Here is an 11,481-nt window from a genome sequence, read left to right on the forward strand (position 1 = left end):
GGAGCAAGTAGAGCTGCCTGTCTCATGAGTCCATCCTGACTATAACAATGGGCACAATAATAACTGCTGACTAAGCAAATTCCTAGGACAAGGCAATCAAATTTTAAAGTGGGGAAAGTTTACATCTCTGCAGCATGGGAACTCAGAGGTTAAGAACAAAAGCAACCTCTAAGATAAGTCAAGTTACTGATTAATCAGGTCCACACCATCAGTGTTCGTAAGGAAGCATTCTTATTATTAGTAACATTCTTTTTGCTTGAAGTGCAGCCTGATGGTAGCATATTGTTAAGGAAACATTGATATACACTTACACACCCTGTTAATAAATTATTGTGAGACTGTGCCTGATTTGGCTTTAATAAAGGAAATGGGAGTAACTGAATGCTGACCTCTTTACCTCCTCACAATTCCGAATACAAAGCATTTAGAACTACTTATTTTTGGGTTGCACATAAACCAGTTTAAGTGATCAGAAACTGGTTTAAACCTGTAACAACATACGCTCAGTGCACATAAACCAGTTTCAAAATGGCTGGGATCTGAGCCGGTGGGGCAGGGAGGGGGGAATTAAACCCCCTCCCTGGCCAGTTCACTTCAGGCTACTGGGGGCTGCCTATGGCCCCCCAGCACAGCTTGTATGCGGCTGAGCGTGCACTGTAGAGCCCCCTGGCGCTGGCCTGGGCTACTGCATTTCCTAAATGTTGATTCACTTGCAAATTGGTTCAATTTAGGCAGGTTTGACTACCCTGTAAAGATTAAATCAATTCAGGCTCCAGCTTTTTGAATGTCTGTCCCTAGCCTTGGAGTTTGGGGCTTTTCCCTATAATTGTACAGGATATTAAAACTGGGCAGACCTCAACTACCAGGAAGCCTTGGGAAGCAGCAAGTTCAGGATTTTTAAAGCGGTTAGCTATTGTATTGATTAAGGGAAGAGAACCCACTGCTGATGATGGTGCTTTTCCTCTCTGTGTAAATCGATGGTAGCAGTTTACTTAACGCCATTTGGGAAAGTGGTTGCTAAAAAACAATATTGTAAACATACCAACTCTGTGGTGAAGAAAACTGGCAAACGTTGCTGGTCTCAGTTTTGCAAAACCATGCAGGATATAAATAGTGAATCTATGTGTGTTTTTTTTACTGGAGTTTGCAAACATGCTTTTTATCATGGATGTGCTGCATTTAAACAAAGTGTGCTGTGTGATTAACTTAGTTTAGTTTTGTCACCATTTGGCATTTGCTGATGCAAAATGAGATCTTGCTTTCTGCTGGATATACATGTGGATTTAAGGAGTGAAATATTTACTGTATAGAGTTTAGAGACCAGATGCTTCTTTACATCAGAGACTTTTTGGAAACAGAAAGCCAGGAAGTGCTGCAATTCATTATTTTTATCTTTGGCATGAATTTTGGGTATGGAATTTACTGTGTATTTAACAAGAAAATATCTTTCTTCATACCTGGCTGCAATGTAGTGTCTGTTATCGTTGGTTTTTCTGTAGTCAGTACTGTAGTACCACCTGAAAAATATCACACATGATATAAGATATGGAACAAAAAAGAAAGACAATGCAATCATTAGGTGGTTCCTAAATATACATGTAAAATATTACGTACATATTTGTCTGCTAGACACTCAAGTGAACAGGCATGCACAAACACAGAATTATTATGGTTAAAGATTTGGTTTCTGTTATCAAAAAAGAAGTTAACAGAAATAATCACAGTAGAGCTTTACATCTTAAAAGCCCTTAACAAGTCATCACTCATTAATCCTCTTATCATCCACAGTCACTGTCTTCACTACAAATGGTGAAGATGAAGTGAACTGCTGCAAGTCACACAAGACATAAGTGGCTGAATTAGAAGTGGGGTCTAGGACTTCCCAATGCCCATCTCTGCACTCATTCATCCATATTATAGTGACTCCCATGTCAGAGACTGAGTAGACCTCCATTAGATAAGTTTGTCTGATGCCTGCCACTGCAGGATGTTTCAGCATTTTTGGATAGTTAACTTGTGAGAAATGTTCACAACCAAACTGTAGACTAGATGCAACAGGATTTGGGCTCAAATTTGCCTTGGATTTGTATCAGCCCATGAGAGTGAGAGGTACTAAAAACTCTGCTTGTGTGATCTCCCTCACTCTTGGATGCAGACCAAGGGATAAGGGAACCTTTCTATTGCTTGTTTTATTCTTGGATCAGGTGGACCTTGGCTCCTTCCTGCACTCCATTATTTACTGCTGATGGATTGTGGACACTTTGCCTTCACATGTTTCATTGTATTGATAAAGGAAAAAAAAAGGAAAAATTGTGTACCAAGGCATAGGCTACTGCTTATCAGCCAAAGACTCATTCTCTCCGCGGTAAACAAGCAGTTTAAGTGTTAGAAGAAGGATGATTAGGATGAGCTCCAATGCAAAGAAATACCCAGTCTTATGTCTGAGAGGATGATCTAATGGACAGTTTGATGAAGGAGCTGTAGGATAAACAAATACATTTGCTAGATATGTGGTCAAAACTATACCTGGCCTACAGCATAACTATGACTGTATTACTAGGCAAAGTTATGTTGATGTTCACATGGGTGCAAATACTACTGAGGAAGAGAATCTGCCAGTTATTTATACATTTGCAAAAGTATAAATTTAGTAAAGGAAAGTAGCTAAAAAGTCACCTCTTCATCTGTCCTCTACCCTTACTGGGACACGTGTAAAACCAGTGCATTTCCTTCTTTACATAGGGCAAAAATGTTTTAAATCATTTAAAATGTGTCTACATACATTTGTGTTATTTATAATTCACTTAAGATACAATGTGTCTGTGCAGTGCCTAGCATGGTGAAGGCCTGACATGAGTTGGGGTTTCTAGGTGATATCATATTGTAAGTAATAAATAATAATATTCTTGAGATAATCATTTCCTCTATATAAAGGCACTGTGGTGCGGTGGGTATAGGGCACAGGGCTTGGAATCAGATCTTGGTTCTCTTTCTTTCCCAAGAATTCTGTGCTTAGGAGAGACAAAAGACTGCAGTGTTTTTTTTGGGATAGTTTTACTGCTCCCTGTGATGTACTCAGTTGGCCAGGGACTATTGTGTATATTTCTCCCATCCCAGGAGACAAATGGGAATGAAGTTTCTGTGTTCAATGGACTGTTAGAAATAATATAAGTGAACAAGGAATGTCCTCATGTGCTCCTTTTATTTCCCCTGTATACTATATAGCCATAAAAAGGCCATACAGAATATGTCCCTAAGTATTGCGCCTTGCAACTAGGAGGCTCAATTAATTTGCTTCATAAGTGGCCCCAGATTTTTTTTTTACTGGCTCTGGAATTATGTATATGTAAGAAAATAAATGCATGAAGTATTTACCAGTATCAAAAACTTTTTGAGATAGTTTGACAGCCAGACAATAGATCCTTTTTCTAATTCACTGCTTTGGCTATTTTATAAAAAAATTAAAAATAATCTGGGATCTCTGATTTGAAAAGCAGAGACTATGGCTGAAGTATCATATCTGTTCAGAAGGGGGTGTATTTTTTTTTACTTTGAGAAAAAAACTCACTGGTTGCATTCTGAATTTTCAGGAAATACTGGGAAGGCTCAGAAGGAGCCAGGTTCTGAGACTGAAGTTTTTTTACATTCACTCTTGGATGTTTTACTTGACTGCTTCCAAAAAAAACCCCCTTCTTTTTACCTAAGGTTATCCATAGTTTCTAGGGTTGGAAGGGACCTGAACAGATCATCAAGGCCGACACCCTGCCCTAGGCAGGAACAAGTGCTGGGATCTTAATACCCCAGTTAGATATCTATCCACAGTCCTCTTAGTCAGCGAATGCCAGATTTCAACTTCATTTTATCTCATAGATCTAGGAAGCCATAAATATTTATAAAGGTAAGCATGCAAGGGGTTGCAACACAACAATAATTTGTTTCAGTTTTTTGAAAATAAATTTGATAATTGCAGGTATATAGCAAATTGCTAACTGAGCTTGACCCAACAGAGTGGAGACATAACCTTGCAAGTGAGCCCTGGTAAAATATCTGAATAGGTTGAAATAATATAAATCTTTTCATGGAGAAGGAAGCTCTGTACAGAATGGCCAAAACCCCACTATAAATAGCTTAGGTCAGGGCATGTGGACAGAGCAACATGGTTCTGGGTTTCCTTAGCTTGCTTTGTGCATGCTAGCTCCACAACCAGAGAGAGTACCCACGTTAATGCAACACTCTTCCTGGGCCACTTTGCTCTACTAATTCTGTGTTGTGCATGTAGACTTGCCATGTAAGGTTACCCATTATATCTCCATACAGCGCTGCACTGTGCATAGACATAACCTTTATCTGTGAGTATATGATCTCACTGCAGAACTCTGCTTTGGATTCCTATCTCCTCTTCCTATTCTCTGATGATGAAAGCAGTCTGAAGAAGGTAGTAGCCATCCCTTCATGATTGTACTGGAGGGTTGGTAGAGAAGGTCATGGGTTTCTTTCTTTTTGTGCTTGTATGTTTGTGCTTTCATCAAACAAGCCTAAAGAAGGTTCTGCACAGGGTAGTGGCTGAAAAGGGAAATGTACTACAGATGGGTGACAAAATTATGAAATAGGGCCTCTTGTGTCCGAGCACTGCTCTCATTTTGAGTTCAGTAAGAGAATAAACCTTCTGAAAAAGGGTTTGCCCGCCTTTTACGTAATTGGGGAAAGTAAATAGGACATTTGATTACATGCAATCCCTGCTACAAAAATGACCTGCCTGCCTGCTAGTTGCTATTATTTGCCTCAAAAATTACACAGTGGAGAAAACAATCAAAAGTATTGTCACACATAAAATGCAGATGCCTATGTTTTGACAGTGCTGACAATGCAAACTGCATACCAATGTCCATTCATCATGAGTGATTAAATCAAGATAAACATTTAGCTGGTAACTAGTGATTGACATAAACTAAAATGAGGCTGCAATGGAATGAGGATGGTTTCTGCACCTGTCAATTGGTAGTCATCACCTGTTCCACTGTGACAGTTTGCCTGGTCATCATCACATTCATCCACAGGTTTGCCCTCTGACGTAGTGGGGACTGATGTAGGAGCTGAAACAAAACCCAGGATTATTTCATTAGTATATGTTCTGGAGAAAAGTTTACTAGCTGCAATATTTTGATGAACAAAGTATGCTGTCTTTGTTTGCTATCGCAGGTGAAGAAGAATCACTTTACTTTACATGGGGGGAGGTTATTATTTCTGTTATTATCTGTACATATTATCCTTTCACTCCCTCATCAAAACTATCTTCAGTGTCTGAACTGAAGTGCAGAGATGATCGGGGGATTCAATCATCACAATATCCTTTTACTATTTATGGTTTGAGCAGTCATGGAAGGAGGGGGGCAGGAAACTGAGGAAATGGAGTAGATGGTACAAGCACCATCATTTTGCTGCCAGTCAGAGTGCCTGCAGGTGGATTTGTGTTCTGAAAAGGAGCTGCTTGACTGGTGTATTCTTCAGACTGCAACTACATACTCACATGCTACATGTTTTATGGCCTATGCTGGCAATTTCCCACTGGGGCAGTGGGGTGCTGGACTGTACAGTGAGTCTGCATGTAAGGGGAATAAAGAAGCAGATGGAGGCTCTTCCTACAAGGCAGGATATTTACTTGACAGGCAGGAGAGAGGCTCAGCTACCCTGAAGGCCTATGTACTACATCACAAACAAACACTGTCTCTTGTTTGGGGAGGCACCCTTGCCAGGCAGCACATACATGTCAGTCAGCAGCACATAATAGCCTGGGGCTCACCACTTCTTGTCTGAGCAACAGCAACATGTCCCACCATGTATAAGCAGGTCCATCCAGCAGGATCATGCCTTGATCACAGGATTTGGTTCTAGCAGCCCTGCCTTCCTGTCATTTCTAACTAGGTCAATATTTCCCTTTCAGGATCCTAAACTATACAGAATATAGTTAATTTAGCAAATATTAATCTTAAGCTTTTGAACTAATGTTAAATCAGCCACCATTTTTAAGCATCATCAGGGTCACTATACAATTCAGACTTGAAAAACGGTGAACATCATGCTTATGGTCTGAGTAACACTGACAGGAAGGCATCTTTAAGTAGAAGGGCTGTGTGCTCAATTAGTAGCTCAGGGTTGTTTTTTAAAATAAACAAGACACCAATGATGTCAGTCATCCCTTCTGGCCATCTGCTTCCTTATGGCCGGTAAGGACATTATTATGGTCGCTGCAGAATATTTGTTGTTGTGTATAAGAGCAGTGATTTGTGCAACGGGCCTAAAACAGCTAAGACCCAATTCTGCAAAACAAACAGAGATAACAACTAGGGCTAAGTACAGACAGTCAAAAAGCCTGAGGCTGAGTTGATTCAGTCTTTGCAGGTTAGTCTAAAATGCAGAGATTAAACTAAGAAACAACTGGACAGACATTTACTTTTAATTCAGGAATACAGCCATATGCCTGCTGTAGCTCAGGCCAGAAGCCAGGGGGTGCCAGAGCATGTAGCCAGCATGGACTGTGTGTTCACTTCCTCTTCCTGCTGTCCCTGAGGTCTCTGGGATTTGCAGTCTAGAATCACAACAGCAGGACTCTTTAGGGTTGCTCATCACTTCCTCTTCCTGCATCTAGATGCCTCTGGGATTTGTAGTCCACAGTGGCAGCCAGCAGTAAGTTTTTAGCAGGGCAGGGCAACTCTGTACTTGGGAGAAGGGAAGTTTAATTCTCCTCCCTAGCTCCAGAGCCCAGACCCCGGTCGGGGTTTGCCTGGGGGGAGGGGATGCAGTCTCTGCCTCCCTGCCTCCCAAACCCTTCTCTGCTGGAGAAGATAGCATAGCCCAGCCCAGGGCTGGAAAGCATGCTGGGATGCTGGGGGACTGTGATTTAATTTGAACCAGGAAGAGATCTGGGGCAGAAGTTTCATAAACCAGTTTAACCCAAATCAGTTAAGTCTGACACTACATTCAACCAGGTTTATCTTACACCAGTTTCAGCCATTTTGAAACTGCTTTATGTGCACTGAACTTCTGTTCTGTTACAGGTTTAAATCAGTTTCTGATTACTCAAACTGGTTTATGTATAGCTTCTGTCCCTAGTCTAGGAGATCGCAAAACACAGACACTGGACCTACTGTTTAAACTTCAGGTTTAGGTTTTGCAGTAGAACTCCAGTTCGCTGGCTCAGTACAATATCCTAATGAACGTGATACAAGCTTTTCTCTAAACTGGACTACTATTCCCAGTAGCAATGTACTTAAAGCCTGTACAGAGACGTATTCCTCCCCCCTCTGCAAAGCTAACTGTACTTTCCGGATCGGCCAGGAAACTCCAGGCTGGACTGAAGCTCCCTCAAGCAGCTCCGTTCTGGGATATGATATGTTGTCTCTGCAAGGCCTGTATATGCCTTAAAGGCATAATTTGTCCCTATGCCAACACTTAACTATCCTTGAAGTTAGAGGGTTTTCCCTAATGCCTAGCCTAAATCTCCTTTGTTGCAATTTAGGCTCTTTTCTTCTATGCCTATCCCCAGTGGACATGGAGTTTATAATTTTTTATGTATTTAAGGACTTTGATGACATCTTTTTTCTGTCTTCTGCTCTAGACTAAATAAACCCAATTCTATTCTTGCAGGTCATATTTTCTAAAGCATTGCTTATCTTTGATGTTCTCATCTGGACTGTCTTCAATTTCTCCACAATTTCTTTGTGTGCTGCCCAAACCTGGACACAAGGTTCTGGCTGAGGTCTTACCAGTGCTGAGCAGAGGGGAAGGATTACTTCACATTTCTGACATATACTACTCCTATTTATACATATCAGTATGATGATAGTTTTTTTCATAACAATATGAAATTGTTGACTCAGGTTCAATTGGTGACCTACTATAATCCCTAGATCCTTTTCTATAGTATTACTAACCAGTTGTTCCATAGTTTGTATTTGTGAAGCTGATTATTCCTATGTACTTGTACATACTGAATTTCATCCTATTTATTTTATGCCATTTCTCTAATTTGTTAAGTTCGTTTTGAATTCTAATCCTGTGGTCCAAAGCACTTGCAAGCCCTTCAGCTTGGTATCATCTGCAAACTAAATAAGTGTGTTCAGGTAAGCATAAAGACTGTGACTCTGCTTAGCCCATGTCCAAATGCATAACCACCCTTTCCATTAGCATTCTAAGGTAGAACACAATGTAGTCCCTGGGATCTGATTCAGGGTTTGATCCTCTTTAGTTGCAAAACTCCCACTGAGTTCAATGGGAGAAGGATTGTATCCGCAGGCTGAAATCTTCATTGGTCAATATTGTGTTTTCTTTTCATTTTGTTGAACACTGAGCACAGTGACCCTCAGGAGATAAGAATATGCACAGGAATTGGGAACTTCCTACAGGAACTGAGAACTGTCTCAAACCACACCACTTTCCGGACCATGTACAAGACACACTTCTTCAACCTGGACTTCACAAACAACAACATGTAGGTCATCAGCTTTAACTACAAACACACAACATACCCCTTGGGAAAGGGGTGGAGCAGGAATAACATGCAATGTAGTTTCCAGCTAGTTTGTTTAATTTTTCTTTGGAACATGCTCACAGACCACTATAATAAACAAGGCAAAAACCTAACTATAATAGCATAACTATGCTTAATATAACAAAAATAATGCAGAAGGTCAAGACCTGTATAATTTATAGCTGCTACCCTATTGCACCATCATCATTTAATAATATATTGCATAAATAAAAATATTAATTATATAACAGAAAGAAAGTCAGTGTGATATCGTAGAACAAGGATTAGCAATCTGTCCCCACAGGTTAGATCGGGCCCGTGGTGCTACTGGATCCAGTCTGTGGAGCTGGGGCTTTGATAGGATTCAGCAGACAGGGGTCTCTGTGGCATTCATTGGTGGAGACTTTGCCTGTGCCATGGTTCTACAGTGGAGAACTTTCTGTGCCATGCCACAGTTCAGCAGTGGAGAGAAGCGGCAGTGGCTCCTAGGTCCTTTGTGTTGACTTGCCGTCTACCCAAGCTGAGCCATTCTGGCCCACCGCTGGAAAACATTGCCAACTGTTGTTATAGGGCACTGTCCCAACATCAGTGTCTCATACTTGCTTTTCCTGGCCCTTTTATTTCCTATGGAACTGATCCAGGATTTGGACTTTAATTAGCAAATGAAATAATCTATAACAACTATCCAAACAACTTGTCAACCCATAACACACTAGATAACATGATGCCCAACTGGCAGGATTAAACCTTTGTTTGTGAAATTTTTCCTGCCCATTCCCAAAGGCCATCTTTTCCCATGTTGTACTGTACCTTACATAGATTGTAAGCTTCTCTGAGTCTGGGTCCATTTAATTCTCTCTGAAAGTGTGATACACCTCTCTCATGTCCTTTACAATTAGCCATGACATTTCTCAAGGGCACAGAAAAGTTGATGAAGAACATTACTGTGATTCAGCAGGGGGTGGGAGGAAATAATATTTGTGGCCCCAACAAATTCAAGAGTCCTCAGTGAAGGAGCTGACTGAGCCAGGAAATTGATGGTAGTCACAAAGTTCTATGTGCAATCTGTACAGGAGTACTAGTGGCAGCAGTAGCCCAATTAGAGTACATATCTATGAAAATAATGAAATGCATTAATCTGTGACAGAGCAATTACCTTCAAGCTCACAGCCTAGGAGTTCCATTCTCAGCCCTAGGCCTCCATGTGTGGCTCTCTCAGGGTAGACACGGATGAATCTGGTAGTTACAGGTTCAAAAGCCCGTAGCTCAGGCGTATCATAGTTGGTGTTGCCTTCAAAAGTCTGCAAAGTGTGACAAATGCTGCTTGTTAAAAAAATAGACACTTTCAACAATTGTTTTTTTCCCCCCTTAGGTCTCTAGTATTTGAATTGGATGAGAAGTAGGCCAAATCTTCCACATTTAAGAAGTGGCTGACACTCCTATCTTAAATGAGGAAGGAACATATAGTTAAAGCCTTACTGAAAAGTGACATGTTTCATTTTTCATCAACTCAGTAGCAACCAATCCATCAGGGTCATAACAGGAGCTGAGTGTTTAATGAGACATGTTTTTAAATGACACTCTGATCTGGGGTTTAACTGGGTGACATTTTCAGCACTTCATGGGGAAAAAATGACTGAAGAGAAGATCTTGTCACCTTTTAAGTAGCTACAATAATAACCCAACTATTTGAGAGAATATTTCAATCTGATTTCCCCCCAGTGACAGAATCAGAGTTTTATACATTATAGTTATTTCAAAAAGGTGTAAATTAAACTCCAGGAGCTGTAGCAGCAAGTGTTCTTCTAGTCAGACTGCTATTGAATAAAAACAAAAGGTAAAAGCCTGCCTACTGACAGAACTGAAATGAGTACACATGTAAACTAAGAGGACAAGGGAAGTCAATGGACAAGCATCTAAAATAAACTTCTCTCCTCTGAGTTGTACTGTTGATCTCTTACTGCAAGTCTTGATTGCATTTGTGCCATAATTTTAGCTTCTGACGTCCATGACATTCTGCACATGGAACAGATTATTTTAATTTGTATGTATATTAATATCTAGATACCCCAGTTGAGATCAGGATTCCATTGAGTTATCTGCTATATATGCCTATGCTTCTGGCCATGAAGATGTTCCACCTTAAATTAAGTGCTACTTAGGACTCTAAAGGCTAGAACTAATGGTCTGGGGGGTCCTGTGGAATTATGCACTTTCCCAATGGAACAGGATAGCAGTGAAGCATTAGTGGCTGTAGTGGATCCCTTCTAAGTACTGGGTGTCACCTACGTATCTTCCCTTTGCCAGCTAAATAGCACTTAGGAGGTAAACAAAAGTAGCATGTCTCCCAGGAAAAAGCCTTCTGTCCTGGAATCTTACAAACACGTGGCCATTGTCCTGTTTCAAGTACCTGTGAAGTATGAAAGATAAAATGTGCTAACGTTTTTTCCTGGGACGTTTTGGTGCGAGTCTGCGCAGTTATTATGATACATTCCAGCAACAAAACTGTCAAGTTGTGTGCTATCACTGGCTACCAGGGCTGTGTGAAGCTTCAGGTACTTATTTGACTCGGAGGAGATTCGGCCTGATTCGGTGGCTGAATCTTGAAATCTGAATTGAATGAGGAGACCATTTAAAAGGTCCAAATTGATTTGAAGTTCTCTGAAGTTCTTTGGAGATTTGGGCAGTCCCTGCTTGCTGCTACAGGGAGATGGACCCAGACTCTGTGTTGGTAAGTAGGGGGCAGGGGAGAGGGGGAGTTGGAGAAGAGGAGGGGACCATGGAGGGACCCCTGCCAGGCCCCATCCCCTGCCTGCTCCCTCAGCCCCCGTGAGTGCCCCCGACCCCTGTCCGCTCTCCCAGCGCCCCTCCATGGCTGCCCCACCCAGCTCCAGCTCCAGCTCTTTAAAATAAAGCCCCCATTCACTGGCTGCTGCCAGGTGGGGGGGTTATTC

The 11,481-nt window shown here is 41.3% G+C and overlaps 1 protein-coding gene across 1 annotated transcript in view; it reads right to left on the reverse strand.

Annotated features, from left to right (window-relative positions):
• The window catches only part of NRP1 (neuropilin 1), a gene marked incomplete at its 5' end in the record, with an annotated part of 150,296 nt that overhangs the window by 16,843 nt on the left and 121,972 nt on the right, over positions 1-11,481 (reverse strand). Inside the window, 3 exon segments of the mRNA XM_025208478.1 lie at positions 1,458-1,517; positions 4,989-5,093; positions 9,684-9,828. Of these exon segments, the coding sequence (XP_025064263.1) occupies positions 1,458-1,517; positions 4,989-5,093; positions 9,684-9,828 (310 nt within the window).

Source organism: Alligator sinensis, unplaced genomic scaffold (assembly GCF_000455745.1).
Source record: "Alligator sinensis unplaced genomic scaffold, ASM45574v1 scaffold309_2, whole genome shotgun sequence".
Lineage (NCBI taxonomy): Eukaryota > Metazoa > Chordata > Crocodylia > Alligatoridae > Alligator > Alligator sinensis.